This window comes from Bacillus rossius, chromosome 8 (genome assembly GCF_032445375.1).
Source record: "Bacillus rossius redtenbacheri isolate Brsri chromosome 8, Brsri_v3, whole genome shotgun sequence".
Classification (NCBI taxonomy): domain Eukaryota; kingdom Metazoa; phylum Arthropoda; class Insecta; order Phasmatodea; family Bacillidae; genus Bacillus; species Bacillus rossius.
Window position 1 is genome coordinate 39,727,853 of NC_086336.1, and position 17,022 is coordinate 39,744,874.

General features: G+C 38.2%; 1 protein-coding gene across 2 annotated transcripts in view; it reads right to left on the bottom strand.

The window, feature by feature from the left end:
* LOC134534779 (uncharacterized) overlaps positions 1–17,022 on the bottom strand; it is a 113,285-nt gene that overhangs the window by 18,004 nt on the left and 78,259 nt on the right. For both annotated transcript variants that reach the window (XM_063373357.1, XM_063373358.1), the window contains exons 3-6: positions 8,696–8,828; positions 6,093–6,229; positions 5,138–5,259; positions 1,714–1,858 (exon numbers count right to left, since the gene is read on the bottom strand). In XM_063373357.1, coding sequence (XP_063229427.1) covers positions 1,714–1,858; positions 5,138–5,259; positions 6,093–6,229; positions 8,696–8,828 — 537 coding nt within the window. The remainder of the gene's footprint in view (positions 1–1,713; positions 1,859–5,137; positions 5,260–6,092; positions 6,230–8,695; positions 8,829–17,022) is intronic.

Genomic DNA, 17,022 nt, shown 5'->3' on the forward strand with positions numbered 1-17,022 from the left:
AGTGTGAGCTACAGTGATGGCGATAGTGAAAGTGACTCTGCGATGGTTAAGTTGTTACCACCAAGTTGCCAGTTTAAAAATTTCATTTAAAGAAATATTTGAGTCATGTTTTGTGTGCAACACTAACTTGTAAAATAGTCAGTATATAAACAATGTTTGAAGATGTGTAATACAATGACCAGCAGGTTGCTAAGAAGTACAATCAATTACTTGTCAGCAAGCAATCTAATATTTTTTTTTTTCAAAATTTAAACTGAAAAGCAATAGGTGGACTTATATGCGAGCCAGCTTATATTCCGGACAATAAGAAAATCTAGCAGACCAGCAAACCCTGGCACGGAACTTTCCACCCCCTTGGATACTGAATGTTATTTTATTGATTGTTGATGCCTCGTCAATCTTTGACGGATACTATCGACAACACAGTTTAAGGAAACTAGGGAAGAGAGCGGTCATGGCGTATCGCAAGGGACCGTCCCAGCATTTGCTTGGGGCAATTTCGGGTAAACCTCGGAAAGCTGAAACAAAGGATGGTGGGATTGTTTTTCCCACTCAGGGTTTTTTTTTTTTTTTTTTTTGGAATCTTAGTTCAGTGTATTGCATAGAAAAACATTCTGTACTTTTACAAAAGATTCCTTTTGAAACCAATTGGCAAGAAATAGTTTGAAATACTTCAAGAAATATATTTTAACTTTATTATTTTTGCATAAATTAAATACGTTTTTCTAGATAATACTGAGTGTTTCATTCGAAAATTGGTGCATTGTTTTGTATTTTAATTAATTTTTATTCACGAATATTTTTTTAAAAACAATTGAGATTAATGAATATTGAATAATTGGACTTTATTTTGTTTTATTGTGCTTATTAATGTGCGCAGTTAATACTGGTAAGCTAATCAGGGAAGGGTTTACAAACAACTTTAACTAATTGAGGTTGCTGGGACAACACAAAGAAAAAATACCCGGGTAAGAATAAGAAACCAGTATTACTACGAACGCTATCTTTTAGTGAAGCAGTTGTTTTCCATGTAAATAAATTACAAATATCTGTAGTTTTTATATGAATATTTCTGTTCCATTTACAAAAAGAATTGCAGTGTGGCGGAGATTGAAAAGTTGTACGTTGAATGTTACGGAAGGGGCCAGTCCATTTTTTTGACGTGACAGCGTCTAATAAATCGATGAACGCCGGCTGCACGCACGAAAAAGGATGACTCATTGTCCCGTTACGCTCATTGTACGCTTGCGCCGCATCTATCTCTCTTCCACTCGATTGGAACAACCATCGATTTGACTTTTTCGAGGCACATTAAACTTGAAACACTCCCATTCGTTTTCTACTTTTCCTATCATCGTCCTATCGCTTAACAGAATAACACAGATTGGAAGAAGTTAAATAGCGAACATGTATAAAAGTTATAGTTAAAATATTCTGTTCTTTAAAGTAATAAACATATTTGAATTAATGAGTGCAAATAAAAGTAAATTTATGAATTAAATTGTAGATTTCATTTCACTCATTTTTATCCATAAAAAATAGTGATAATTCAATAAAAATTATTCAATTTTATTCATAAAAGTATGCAATAATTTCATCAATGTTTTGTTATGACGTTGTCACGTTAAACTATCGTCCGTAAACCGACTTTACAGACAACCAATTTTTTTTTTTTTTTTTAACCCCCGGTGCCTTGGTGACTCCCGACGGTACCTTTCAAGCAGAGGTTCTCGAAGTAGTCGACGCCCTGGGCATCCACGAACTGCACGTACTGGCCCGTGGAGCGGCGGTCGGAGTCGCTCAGGTGGCACTGCAGCGTCACGTAGTTGTACTCGGCCGAGCGGCACGTGAACCGGTGCTGCGGGGGGGACACACGGTCATCCACATCAGTCTCCTGCGAGGGGTCCTCCTGCTCCGCGCGGAACCCGTCCCTTCCGCGTCACTTGTCTGTGTGCGCGTGTGTGTGAACATCTTTAGCTTCCGTGGTGGACGTGGTGGCAGTGATTTCGTGGAATGGAACGGAAACGTGTAGCCCAGGGGCGCAACAACTAAATTTCCAAAAAGGGGGGGGGGGGGGCAATATACCTTTTTATAAATAATCATCGATCCCCCCCTATTGAAGCGGGGGGTCCCTCCCCCGGAAAAATTTGTATTTCAAGGTGGAAAATGGTGCTATTTAAGCAGTTTTGTCATCTAAAAATTGATTACACAGCACTTTCTTTGCCCCCGTTTGCCCCCACATCAAGGTTTCAGAGGGGGAGGGGGTCAAAATACCCTTGCCCCGCCCCCCCCCCCCCCCCTGTTGTTGCGCCCCTGGTGTAGCCACGGTGCTGCCAATCTGTGGGGGATGGCGCGAACCCGTCAGCACGCAGTCACGTCGTCCGTCAATCCCGTCGTCTCCCTGGACTCTATGGGGCTCGGGCGGCGTCGCTCGCCGCGTTTGCAACGGCTCGGATCAGTTGCTGATGCGGACAGCCCAGTCGGCGGAACTGACACTGTCATCATTGCCGGTAGCTATAGCCGCCCTGTCCGCATGCCTGTCAGTGGCGTCGATCCAGGGGGGCTCCCAAAGGGAAACTTTATAGTATTAACTGTTTAGTGAATTTTTAACAACATGGGCAGTATTTTAATAAACATTCCTTGTCGTAAATCATGTCCAAAGCCGGGATTTATTAATTTTTTTTTCGTAACCGTTTAATCATATGGTAGTTGCTCTGCGAATCGATTGATTCGATAGTCGATGCAGCTGCTCCGGGTAACGAATTCTAGCGGCGGGTGCGGAAACTATGTGTGACTTGCGCCCAGAAATGTAGTTGAAAACACAATTTTTGTATATTTATTTAGTCACGCTCGGTATTATTTTAAAGAATTTTACGTTGGATTTCGTTTCAGAGTTTCGTATTGTTAATGTATTTGCGAGATGAGAACACAAATTTGCTTGTCCGTTGTTACACATCTCCGGCGAGTACTGAAAGACTATCACACTTCAAAAAAGTTTTTTGAAAATTTATTATTTTACATTTTTAATGCTATTCTACGAGTTACATTTTTAAAATTTATAGCTCTAAAATGATGTCAACATAATAGTTTACATAATGACTCTACAATACGTGAGGAATACGATAAAATAGAGGCTATTGTTATTTTATTTTCCAAAACCTCGGACTTAACATCTAACTGGGAGGTGTTCCATAACACTTAAAGCCCTCCGTTATATTTCACCCTCCTTACATTTGGAAGCTTATTTAGCTATTTATTTATTTTAGTTTTACGTCTTATCGATGACAAAGTCACTGGAGATGCGCCTACAGGGCACGAGTGAAAAAAATCGAGAAAGCAATCGTCCACAGTCTATAGTGTTCTAGAGAAGCCTAGGCTACAGTCGTGATAGCACGCTAACAGCATATAAGGCCCGTTCTACAAGGTAACGGAAACGTAAAAACTGAAACAAATCCTGATCCGCAAGATATTTATTTACGTTTAACTATCCACTGAACCGTAAAAAACGGCAATCGATGAGTTGAACATCACGGTTACGAAAAATTTATTTCACTTGAAAAAAAATATTGAGAATCGAGAATGAAACACAGCCAGGATTTGAATATTTAATAAAAAATAAAGCAAAAAGTAATTATAGCACACTACATATTCTTGTACTTGAAACAATTTTCACGTATTCCAAATGTAAACAAACGTTGCTACCACCGCGGCCAAATACTCGGCTTCCATTGGACGCACGGAACAACGTAAGCGGAAGAGCTCAGCATTGCCGAGCTAATCTTTACGGGTCCGTCTCCGTCTGCGTGCTGTTGTAGATACTCGTGAGATCTGTCTCCGTTTCCGTGTCATTGTAGAACGGGCTTTAAATAGCACAGTCGCTCACGCACAGCACAGATGTCGAAGCTACATTCGCACACAACATAGCAGTTCGAATCGTTCGAACAGATTTTTTCCTCATTTAATTCTGTTGAAATTTACAATTTCAAATGTTTTTATATTGTCAGCTATTATTTACAGAGGCTTTTTTAAAACTTGAATCCAAACTTTTAATATCACTGTTTTGCTGCTGCAAACAACGTTCTCGCAAATAAATGCATATTTGAATTATTTTCACTCTATCTTTGAAATGCACGTACCAGTTATTATCTGCTGCTGACGTACCGTATGCTGATTGGCTGCAAAACAGGAACCGGCACACAGCACGGATAAAAAAATTAGAAGTTCGTCAACTTTCTGCGTGCCGTGCGCATGCAGTTTTGCTGTGCGTGTGCTATTTCGTAATGTGGCAGCTGCTGTCTGCTTGTGTACATCCAAACTCCGTGCGTCTGTGCTGTGTGCGCGCTGTTTCGCACGACGTTCCGCTTTAAGAAACCATCCCAGCGTTTGCAAGCGCTGGTTTCGAGAAACTATACCACACTTGGGATGGAGATTCGAATCAGGGTCCTAGGAAACGGTAGTCCAAAATATCAGTCAACAGACTGAATATTTTTTAACTATTACTTAAACTTATTGATGGGTAACATCTTAGCTCTCGGTCAACTGCAAACAAGCAAGGAACGGAAATTTGTAACAACCACGGTATTGTCATCTGTGGCGAATGGCGTGAACGAAATTTCACAAAGACAAATACAGTATTAACTATTAAATGAATTGTATCAGAATTGGTATTATTTTAAAAAAAATTCTTATTGAAAATCAGGTCCAAAACCGGGGTTTAGTATTTTTTCAAGTCTTTTTAGCTTTTATCGGAGCTGTTTTATTATACAGTTTTAAATTTCGGTCTGTTAATATAATAATTTAATAGTAGACGTAACTGCTCCGGCAGCGAATTCTAACAATGGATGAGGAAACTACTCTCTTTTTTTTTTGCGTCCAGAAATGTACATAGTTAAAAACACAATTTGCTTATATTTATCGCGCTCGGAATTATTTTAAAGAATTCTGCGTTAAATTTCGTGTTCCGAGTATCGTATTATATTTTCATATGAGAACACATGAATTTGCTCGTTACCGAGGTTAGTTAGATGTTGTTACACATCACTGGCAAGTTCTTAAAGACACGCTCACATTTTGTTTCCGCTACGCACGTAATTTTTTAGTGTAGAAATAATTTAAATAAATATATATAAATAAGTACCTCGTTAAGGCAGGCTGCCAGGCAAGCTTCCTTTGTAGACGTGTATATAAGTGCATTGTCCAATCCTCTGATCATCTTGTTAGGAACCCGTTCGAAAGTCCATGGCCGCAGGCACACGTTGTCTGAAATGTAAACACATGCGTTGTTCCATTTGTAGTATTTCATTAAAGTAATGCTTAACAGGCAACTGAACTGATTCGTAGATTAAATAATGCCTGTCTGGCACTGTTGCTACAGTGAGTCCTGCTTGATTGCAATTGGAGCTTTTTTTGCCAATTTTCCAAGAGAGTCGTCTAGAAACTTTGAAGTATGTGAGTGCAAACAGTATAATTGCAGGTGGTTATGCCATTAAGGCAGTCAGTCATCTCCGTAACATAGTCGGATGCACACCGGCTTACGGTGCGAGGGGTCCTGGGTTCGAGTCCCGGGAAAGGCATGGGTGGGAATTTGAAAGAAGATATTATCTAATTAATAAAACTTTAACACTGACAAACAACGCACTGCTTAAACCGGTGGGTCTAGAGGCATGCAGTTTTGCATAGGAGTTCCTTATTTGACGTAGGTGAGCACTAAGAAAGGATTTTTGAAAATCCATCCACTAAGAGGGTTAAATAGGGAATGAAAATTTGTGTGGAAGTTTGTCAGTTTTGAAGTTCGAAATATGGAAATTGGTATTGAGGCTTCAGTTTATAAATAAAAATCAGTTGTATCGGCGTTTTTTTCTGTGATTCATCAAAAAAATGAGGATAAAATACTTTCCCATCGGGCACACGGCTAGTGATTAATAACGATATTATAAAAAGTGCCGATTAAGGATTGAGTTTCTGGTCGTTGGCGTACAGCTTTTGACCACATAATTGATAAAAAACAAACAAACAGTAACCATCGGAGGACGACTCAACACTGCTGCAACGCGAGGACGAGGACGCTGACCGCGCTCAGAGCAGGAACTGACCTGACCGTATCTGATTCTTGACCATGTAGTAGAGGTTGACGGATCTCTGCGGCACGGCCGACGGGTTGCTGGCCGAGGTCTCGTTCTGCAGCTGGCACACTGTCTCCTGGACCGGTATCATCGGGTTCACCACGAAGCTGCGAGCACATCGTCACCATCATCACCATCGTGACCGTCATCAATCTCACCCGACGGCATGCAAACCTGCGGCGAGCTTGTTACTGTCTCGTCCTATACAAGCCTCAGATCCCGCCTCATCCAGACTCAGTTCCGAGACTTGCTTTCTGGAAGTTTGCCGATTGCCAGGGGCAGGCATTTTTCGCGAATAAATCTGAACGCCTAGTAGACTGCAACAATAGGTATACGCGTACCACCGGTTTCTACCTTGTGATTGGCGGTTGTCTGCGAGAGAAGTAGTTACCTTATTTGGCTGAGCCACTCAGGACGCATTTGGTTCCGCAATGAATTACTGTGATGGGTGTTTTAACAATCGTCGTGTACCTGAAAGAAACTCGCCCAATCACGAAACACAGAAGATTGCTACAGTGTTTTTAACTTTCAGCTAGTCTCGGAATCTTTTCGCGAAATATGCATGGCCCTACCGATTGCTTGTTCTCTGCGTCTACACTGTTAGAAATTACAGTACATTTACGGTCTTTTCAACTAAGAACTCACCTCAAAATGTTCAAAATTCACGTTTCGGAGTACTGGTTTATAAACCACGCAAGACGCAATAGCAAAACGCAAGTTTTGTTCAACTTCCAATTTTCTTGCGTTTCGGCTTGCGTTTTAAATGGCCATAGGCTATTTGATGAGAAGTTTCCCAAAAACCTTTAAAGACGCACGCGTTATGTGCATAGAAGCCCCACGATGCATCATGTTTACACCTGAGCTGCTTGGCTTCTGGGTTGCAGCAGTGTCGAAGGCCAAGACCTCACCGACGTAACTGCTGCCCTGATGATGGCAACTGCAAGGTCAACCGAAACGTCATTTAAGTCTTCGCCTTCGACGCGGCTCCGACTCAGAAGCCGAGAAACTCCAGACAATGGGCTCGAGAGCCTCTGCTTTCTTCATGATTACTCTTATTAAACTCCCATACAGTGATAGAAAACAACTTTTTTTTTAAATAAAATTACTGACCATTTCTTTTGTTTTCGTGATGAATATGAATTATCCAAAGAACCCCGAGATAAATTTTTTTTCTAATGTTGCACATTTTTTTATTTATAGGTTTGGTGACGTCTTGCGTCTCGAGGGCTTTATAAATGACAGAGTCGCTCTTGCGTTGGTTCCGTATTACGTTCCTTGCGTAGTTTATAAACCCGGCCTAAATTTGGGTTCACAATTAAAAAAACCTAAGCGAGTGCATGTCAGGCCAAGCACACGACCTATGCGAAATCGGTTCACAATTGAAATCTCACTGTTAATTTTAGCCAATGAATTTTCGCGATGTATCCGACATATTTTGGTAGTGCAATTAAATAAATCTATTAACTACAAAATGATAATCCTGTGACGTCTGACCAGTAACTTGTGAACACAATTTTTAGTTTAGGTTATTTAAAATTTTTAGTTAACCATTCTAAACAAGAAACATTTTTTTTTATTTACATTAATTACTGGTGACCTTTAATAAATTACAGCTAGGAGCGTGTAATTTTAACGAAAAGAAAGATGAAACACTGAAGCATCGTCTGTGTTTCGTGATTGGGTAAGTTTATTTCAGGCGCATGTCTGATGCTGTTAGCACACCAATCACAGTTAATTAATGCGGAAGCAAACACGTCCTGAATGGCCTGGTCAAATAAGGCAGACGGCCGCCAATTACAAGGAGGAAACAACTGGTGTGAGCATACCTTCTCGCATTCTAATTGGCGCGCAGGTTTTTTTTTTTTGTTTGCGAAAAATTCTTGCGCCTAGTATTGACATTAATGAATTGTTAATACAGGAATTACACCTGAACATTGTAATATCTCGACAGTTTCTTGCCACAGTATGAGTGATTACGCCCAACTAAATGATAACCTACTATTCTCTCGTTGGCTGTTGCGCCATATACACAAGTAGCGAAAGTAAAATGCATATGTTAATTTCCCTCCGATGCACACGACCGTCCTATGCGCTATTGCGAATCAGGTTCGGAAACATGGGCGATGAAATCTTGTGCCCACGACACTACGTTTACTGTTACTGTTATTTTTTTCTTCTTCGATGGTGCGCCCAGCTTAAAGGGGAATTTAGGCCTCACCATATTGAGATTTCAAATATTTTATATACCGCTTGCAGTAAAGCTTCCGTGCTAGATTTTGTTTTTTTGGTTTGACATGACATAGGACTCAGCTTTGGCCACTTGTCGAAGCCAGCACTTGTGAACTGGTGTGATCATCGTGATGGTTGTATTCGCCCGCGTGAAATGATAAGTGAATTTCCTCGCAGGCGCTTGCAGACTGGAGCCTGTTGGTAAATACAGTGGTTGCTACAAGGTATTGCAGGTCTGGGGGATGACACGCCGAGAAGTATCCCCCCCCCCCCCCCTTGAGGCCAGGGCCAGCGCGGAGACGTCGAGCTGTGTCTCGGAGACGTCTCGGAGACGCCGCGGCTACCTGTAGGACGCGGCCTGGCACTCCGGCTCCTCCCGGCACCAGCCCTGGCACTCGAACATCGTCAGGTTCTTGATCGTGAAGTAGGTGGTCCCCTTGTAGTCCAGCTCCGTCAGCTTTTCGAAAGCTATTCTCCCTGCAACAAACATTTAACTCTTGGGTGCGTGGCAGCTACGCCCGTTACCTCTGATAAGCTTATTGCTTATAAGTAGGGACCGGAAAAATCCGCGGGTTCAATGACCTCATGGATGAACTCAATAGTTCTACGTACACTCGGTTAAATGTCACCCATTCATTGGCTGCTATCTTGTGAGACGTCCCAGCGTAGCAGCCTGTGATTCAATAAAGCTTTGGTCGTGTGTTTCTCATTGGCCCAGGGTCATAAAGGTAGCCAATAGCAGAGGCAGCACTGAGGTATAACTATTTGTATTTTAGCCTATCGCGAAATGAATTCGCGAATTTTTCCGGTCTCTACTTTTAAGGTACAGATTGCGATGAACTATTAGTAATTTATTTTTTATTGAACAAGGATGCGGGTATGATCTCAAATGAAAAAAAAAAATACTGAGGAGTAGACAAACACAAGCAGCGTTACGAGAATTCCGTAGCATCACTGCTGCGTCATATCTAACTCTCCCCTGCCGTCTCCCCTTCCAGCCGTTACAACTGGCATCTATAGTCGCCGCACGGTAAGTTCATACTTTTAGGAAGCCCTGCTTCAAGCTGGGATCTATTTTCAAGGTGACTATGTATCCTTCCGCCAAATATCAACAATAACATTGCCATGTGGAAAACCATGTGACTACCACATGGCAATGTTTTGGTTGGGTAACTGTCAAATAGGGATGTAATTAATGGATAATAAAATTACACTGCAATTTTTATAATTGGTTAAATGTCAGTAGAAAATGTCATAACACCATGTTTTATAATTCAAATATTAAATATAAAAAAATCTAAGCAAATTTTTATAGTTTAGAGTTTAAACCCAGCGTGGTGCTGTGTCTTCACATAATATCTATAAAAATTAATGTTAAGTTTTACTAAAGAAATTTTGCTGCTTCGAGATTACTATATCACAAAGTGCTATGGTTGAAAGCATGAAAATTATGTCAGTATCATTTATGAAGAATTTAACTTTAAGAAATTATTCAGTATGAGGTAGCTATGTAAACTGTTAGTTTCCTAAAGCCGTGAGTGCCAGGCACATCACTGCCATTACATCGAGAGGTCATTTGTGAATAGAAAATAACAAGTTAGGGTAAATATGTAGTTGGGCGGTATTTGCGGAAAAAAATGTTAAAAATCCGAAAATACCTTTATTGTATGCTCTTCAACTTCCTCTTTTCATTAAAAGTGGCGGAGATAAGAAATTCCAAATACTTTAGGAGATACCGAATTTTTAAATTTCATCACAATACCAGTGCATTGATGTGGCGATTATCATCGTTTCTTGTTTATGTACGAGTATCTACTTTTTTTATTGGATAATGATGTCACGTGATTGTTCGTGATAGGCCAGAATTCAAACGAACCAATACGTGATTATTTAGTTCATTTATTGTTTAAAACGGTGTTTAATTACCGCCTCCAACTTAGGTGAGTTTTTAACGTTTCTAATTTTAAGGTTCTATTTGTTATTTTGATATTGTTGTGCAAGTAATAAGTAACAAAAAAAAAACGTGAGTTATTACTGTGCATCCTTTGTTACGGGTTTGTTAGGTAAGGTCAGTTACATTATAAATAATTTAAAACTAAAGAATAATTAAAATTAATTCACATTATTTTTAATGTCGGCTTAGTTTGAAAGTATTAATAATGTAACTGACCTGACCTAATCAACCATTTTATTAATTACGCATTGACGATTCGCGTATTCACGAACACACGGCAAAATAACAAAAATGGCGTCGCTCGAATGGTTCCACAGGTCTTTATTGCAAAATTAAAAAATTTGATATCTCCTAAAGTATTTGGAATTTCTTATCTCCGCCGCTTTTAATGAAAAGAGGAAGTTGAAGAGCATATAATAAAGATATTTTCGGATTTTTAACATTTTTTTTCGCAAATACCGCTCAACTACATATTTACCCAAGTTAGTAACACTTTTCTGGCACTACGAACCGAGTCAAGTATCGGTTAAAGGTTATGGCTAACCAACATGTGTTTTGTAATTAGAGGCATTATTTTCTATCAAGCAGAATAAATTTTAAATTCAAATTCTAAGTTATACATTAAACATTTCTGTAAGTGTGTATTTTTATGTGTCTATGTGGTTTGTCTCATATAAAAACTATATCACTTAAGTATGTACAATGCAGAAAAGAAATTGTTTCCATAAAAAACTTAAGAATCTGTAATAAAATAAATATATTAAATAAATCGAAACTCAGCAATAAATTATCACTACCATCAATATTATGTTATATCCTGTAATGAAACTAATGTTTAAGAATCACATATAAACACAGCAGAGAAATTACATATCACTAAACACGTTATCCAGAACACCTGTAATTAAAAAGCATACATTAGCACATTTACCCTGAGCATATATTCAAATGCTGTATTTTTTTATGGTTACAGGTGTTAACAAAAAGTCATGACAACAACCTACGTAGAGTTGAATTTCTACTCAAGTTTTTTAAAATGCATTCTAATTATTGACAATTATGTTTCCTAACCTAACCAAAATTAACCAAAATTTACCAAACCTAATTTAATGTAAATAAACCTCATTTGAGTTGGGTTAGGTTACATTATGTTGGTTGAGGATAGGTTATGTTAGGTTAGTATTTATTTATTTATTTATTTATTTATTTATTTATTTATTCATGCACTCCGTTTAGTCCCAAATTAGGGACATGGAGCAAGTTAAATACAATTTAATACAATAGAAGTTATATAAAAATCAACAATAGAATCATATTACATATTGTTAAAATAATAAAAAATCTGTGTACATGCCCTTACATTTAATGTGTTTTGCTTGTGGGACATTACCTAATATATAACCGAAAATATAAGAACGTGTCTGTTTGTAATTTGCCAGACATCCAAAACAAGAAAGCTGCGAGGAAGGTACTTTTACACTATTTTACAAACACGCCCCAACCTAACGGAACGTTTTCACGCACATACTTTCATAACGTGTTAATTAGTCACCCACTTTTTCACGGTCGTGACGCCCAGATTTAGAAGAAATGCTGTCATTTCTGCGACATCGCCCTGTTCCATCGTAACTCTTCGTGCCACGTTGATAATATCGTGCTGTCTCCTTTACATTCATTTTAATAACCTAACAAACCGTAATAACTAACACAAAGTTACACTGTAAAAGCAATAGTTCACTACAAGTTACAATTAAGACAACCCTTTAAAATTAGAAAATTAATTAGTACACAAATACACTGGATGTTTTCGGAAAATCAGAAGTCGTTTTGAGCAAACAAGCGTTCAACATGGCTCGGGCCGACACACAGTTACGTAGGTGATTCATCCGCAACAGCTTGCAACGTCATCTGTAAACAAAATAACTTAACTTTCGTATATATTAAACAATATTACTCCAGGATCTGGAAATAAACATATGTGAAGCATTTTAAGCAATATTTATCGTTATTTCAGCTGTTATAAATTACATACTAAGGAACTATTTCTTCAAGTGTGTAGCCAACATACCGATAAATATCGTTGCCACGCGTGTTTAAAAACTTACATATAAAATTAACAAATACAAATTATTTCAGTAAAAATACACACGTACGGAAACGTAATAGCTTGATAAATTATGTCGTCCTATTTTGTTTATTTATTTGTCAAACAAATTGCACAATAGTAAACCAAATATTCTTAGTTCCATTTTTCAACAGTTCTTCCCAAAAGTACGAACTTACCGTGCGGCGACTATAGCATGCTGCGCTACGTACATAGCCCCTTCTCCCTTGCCGTTTTCCCATTCGACCACTTTGGACTGGCGTCGCCGCTGACGCACTTTCCTGCTCTACCGGTTCCCACCACCACGTTTCTAACTATTCCCCTCGCGCGTTCGGAATTTTCGTAACGGTCTAAAATTGTAGCCCCCTCAGCAAAGAAGTTTCACTTGAAAAACTCGCGGGCTAGCCCCGATTTACCAAACGGGCCAACCGGGAATTTACCCAGACCGACAGTTTTTGAAGGGGCCAGAGAATTTGAGGTACGAAAAAAAATTGAAGGACAAAAAACTTGAGGAACGAGAAAAATTAGTTTTTTAACGCTTAAACATATTATGTCCTAAACAAAATACTTTAGAAATAGATTTAAAACTCGTCTGAAAAAACGCAGAATACTACAACGTATGTTTTACTACGGTACTTACAACATCCGCATAAAACTGCAACAACCATTTATGAAACTTAAATAAGAAAGAAGACAAACAGCCTTCGTCTTTGAGAAACTTTGGTATTTAGTTGCATAAGGTGCTGTTTTAATACTGATGGTAAATAAGCTTAGATTTGTAAAAATTTCATTATGTTTTGGGGAGAAATGAAAAAGGAAGGGGGAGGGTGGGGTAAAGATTATCTGCCCAGAGCGCTAGATACCTGGGATCAGGGTCTGATCATGGATGCGTGGCAATTAAGCGCATTAAAGTGAACTTCACAGTCTGATTGTAGTTCTACGTAAGCTCAACTAACGGGCTGTCGCTGTCGTCTATCTTTTCGGCACGTAAGGTAATAACAAAAACATATGATACATAAATTCGCGTTTCGAGTGTTTTAAGTGTTAATGCTATTACAGTACGATTACAGTTTATGTGTTTTCAAAATTTTGGAAATTCAGTTTCTATTGGTTTTAAGAGTCTCGCTTATAATGTGTGTAACGTGAAATCGACGTGCAAGTGGTACAAACATGGCGCCAACTAGCAATGCAGTTACGCCCTTTTTTCTTCCTGATCATTACACTTTGCATAAAACTCTGAGATGAGAGTTGCACTTTATCCGTTACTTTTCGTCATGGCTAAGATGACTTAAACGTATCCTACAGGCAGTAAGGAAGTTTCTTTTCAAAAACAACAGTAAGGTTTTGGAACTAATTTACAGCAATTACTACCGTTGCCGTTTGATAACCAGTGAAGCAGCATGAATTAAGTCTCTGATTTCATTGTAATTTATCAGTTTACTAGATTAAACTAGAATACAATTTTTTCTGTACGAGACTGAAGAGAAGAGACCGGATAAAATTCGTAGGTTCATTTCGCGATGGACTACATACAATCCAAATAGTTTTACATTTTTTCTGCTTCAGTGATTGGGCCACATCATAGGCGTGCCTACAGGGGGGGCCAGGTGGGCCATGGCCCCCCCTAATGTAATCACTCAGATCGGCATTTTCTCTAATGCGTTCGTTAATATTCGTATATTCCTGGCACTGTGACACTCAAGCTGTTTTTCAGTGTTGCAGCGTGCTAATTAACAATATTTTTAAACATTTTATCGTTATGGAAATACAGCCGCCTTAGTTTATTTAAAACACGAGGTCCCTTAAAATGGCCAAGCAAAAAAAAATATTTTAATAGGTTTGTTAAAGTTCTGTTGTATGAATAATTGCTGTGTTTGCATTCACTAAAAAGAAGTTCATTTCAAGGTAGATCTGGACCAAGCTATTGGAAAATTCGAGAGGGAAAAATGTGTAAGTACCCTTTAAACATTGTCTATGGAAAAAAAAAACATATTTTCAAGATTGTTAAAATTATACGGATATAAATATTAACTAGTAAACATATATCGTTGATACTGCACAAAAATATAAACACGGCAATGAGTGAATGTATTTAGGCTATTTAACATTCTAAATTCAGCTTCTGATTTAAAAATTTAGCAGGGCCCCCCCTAATGGAAATGTCTGGGCACGCCTATGGGCCACATGTTAATTGAAGGACTCTGAGCCAATGAAATACCCTCAACAACAGAGGTATCCAACCAAAAGACCCTCCCCCCTTTTTCCAATTAAGAGATGTCTCGAGTCAGTAGCCAATGAGCAGCCTGGAGCCTATCCTAGAGGTCAATGAAACCGCGAACTATGTGTCAAGCTTTCAAAAACATCAGATTTTATTTCCAGCTATAAAACGTATGAAAACTTTAAAAATGTTATCATTAACTGATACTTTGTACTAGATAAATTTTACATTATTGTGCTTATGTATTAATATTGTTTTGTAATTTCGCATTTATTCGAAACCTTTGTGTGGTAGTACTTAACATCTTCCATAAATGCCGGTAGTAATAATAATAAATTTACCTATATTAAATAGGGAAAGAAATTTATATTAGAAAACCCCAACTGTTATGCAATATCTACTCAGAGCTTTTGTCTGTACTTGGCACTCCAGGCTTGATGTGAAGGTGAACAGCTGACCAACATGACTGCATGCAGTTTTTTTTTTCTATTTTGTTTATCTCAATAATCTAAGTGGCATTGAAACAGGGCGTGGTCAGATAACTTCGAGGTCGTTTGAAAGGCCTTGGCATATCACACTTGATATTTTTAGCTATTGCTGGTTGTTTTTCTTGTTTTGCGTTTAATCAAGTTTTGTGCAACTGTAATTAATTGTCTTTGTGCGCAGCTGGTCCCATCAAAATAAAATTTTGTTGGGTAGATGTGATTATTCTCTTAAGGTAACATTAAGTATGTTGTTTTATGTCATCTAGTGATAAAAATTGTTCTTCAGAATAAAATAACAGTCGAAGCGGCACTGCAAAACAATTATTAAACAACACAATACATTTTAATTTTAGACAACTTACTTATTTATTTTGGGGGGGGGGGGGGGGAAAGGGAGGAATAAATATTTTCAAGAGAGCGATGCACAGCTGCTCGTGAAAATACGCTGTAATGGAGTAAAATGGAGTAAAATCAAGAGATCTGTAGTTGCGTCTTTACAAAAATCAGTTATTCCAGATAATAACATGCTAGTAAATGTTAGGTTGTGACGAAATGTGTCAGCCTGGGAAGATATTTTAAATGAAATATATGTTTTTTTTGTTTTTTTTCTTTATAAATCTGTGTTTTGAAACATTGTTTGGATGTCTTGGTTAGGTTGAGTTCTTTTTTTCAAGTATAATCACCGTTGGCATACGAATTAAAACTTTTTTTGTGGACTCACATCCTGCATGACCCGGTCAAATAAAACAACAGCTTCTCTTGCAGACAGCCTGTCGTGGTGGGCGTATGCACCTTACTGCAGTCTAATGAGGAGTGAGATTGTTTCACGTGAAGCATCTAGCTGCTGCAAAACTAATCGCAGTCTTTCACGCGGAAATCATCGGGCTACGAGAGTTTTGTTCGAATGCGGAAATGTCTTCTTGGTCACGAGGGAAAACGAAGAGGACATCATGACGTATTTATGGTGATCAGCATGCTAGCTGCAAGGAATCCCATTCAGTGGTATGAATCTTTATTAAATATGAATGAATCTGATATGTTATGTGTGTAATTCATCAAGGACAGACGACAAAACAACATGGATCAGCTTTTCTTCAATCTCCCATCGTAATATTCACCAAATAAAGTGCCACAAATCACAAAGCCCTAGGAATAAATTCCAGGGCTGCTAATACACATGCTAACGAAAAACATTCCCTGGTATTATCACACAGATTTGATACACATTACAATTCACAGGAATGAGAGCCATGCCCGAAGAGTTCCGAAATTTGCCGATCGCTTGTGAAAAAACACCATATTGCAAGGATTTATATATTGTACTGTCATAGAGTATTTTAAATAACGCTAATCTAACCATCTAACCTAACCAACTTTTCATTTTACTTATACGATGACCTAACCTACTCGCATGAAACAAAACAACTATTTATTACCCTGACAGAACCTTACATTTTACTTCACTAAACTTTGGAACTGTTCAGCTCGTGTTTGTTTGTTTCATAAAAAAACTTATAAAAATCAAACAAATAACCAAAATAATAAATTTAGTTTTAATATATTATATTACTATATTTTCAAGCAGTGACAACCTACACCTCGGCTGTGAGCTGCGCAAATCATAGAAACTAATAAATCAAGTGTCCGGTATGTAAAGTTAATATCTATAGTAAAAATTACTGTGCAGGTTTAGCGACCTCCCAAATACGACGCCCTGGGAACAAGCTCTAGTTATGTCCCTGCCTACAAATACATTTAGTTTTTTTTTGGGTAAATTTTAGATAAATTTTACATAATTGTGCTTATGTATAAATTTTTTTTTTTGTTATTTCGCGTTTATTCGAATCCTTTTGTGTGGTAGTACTTAACAGCTTCCATAAATGGATTAATAATAATAATAATAATAATAA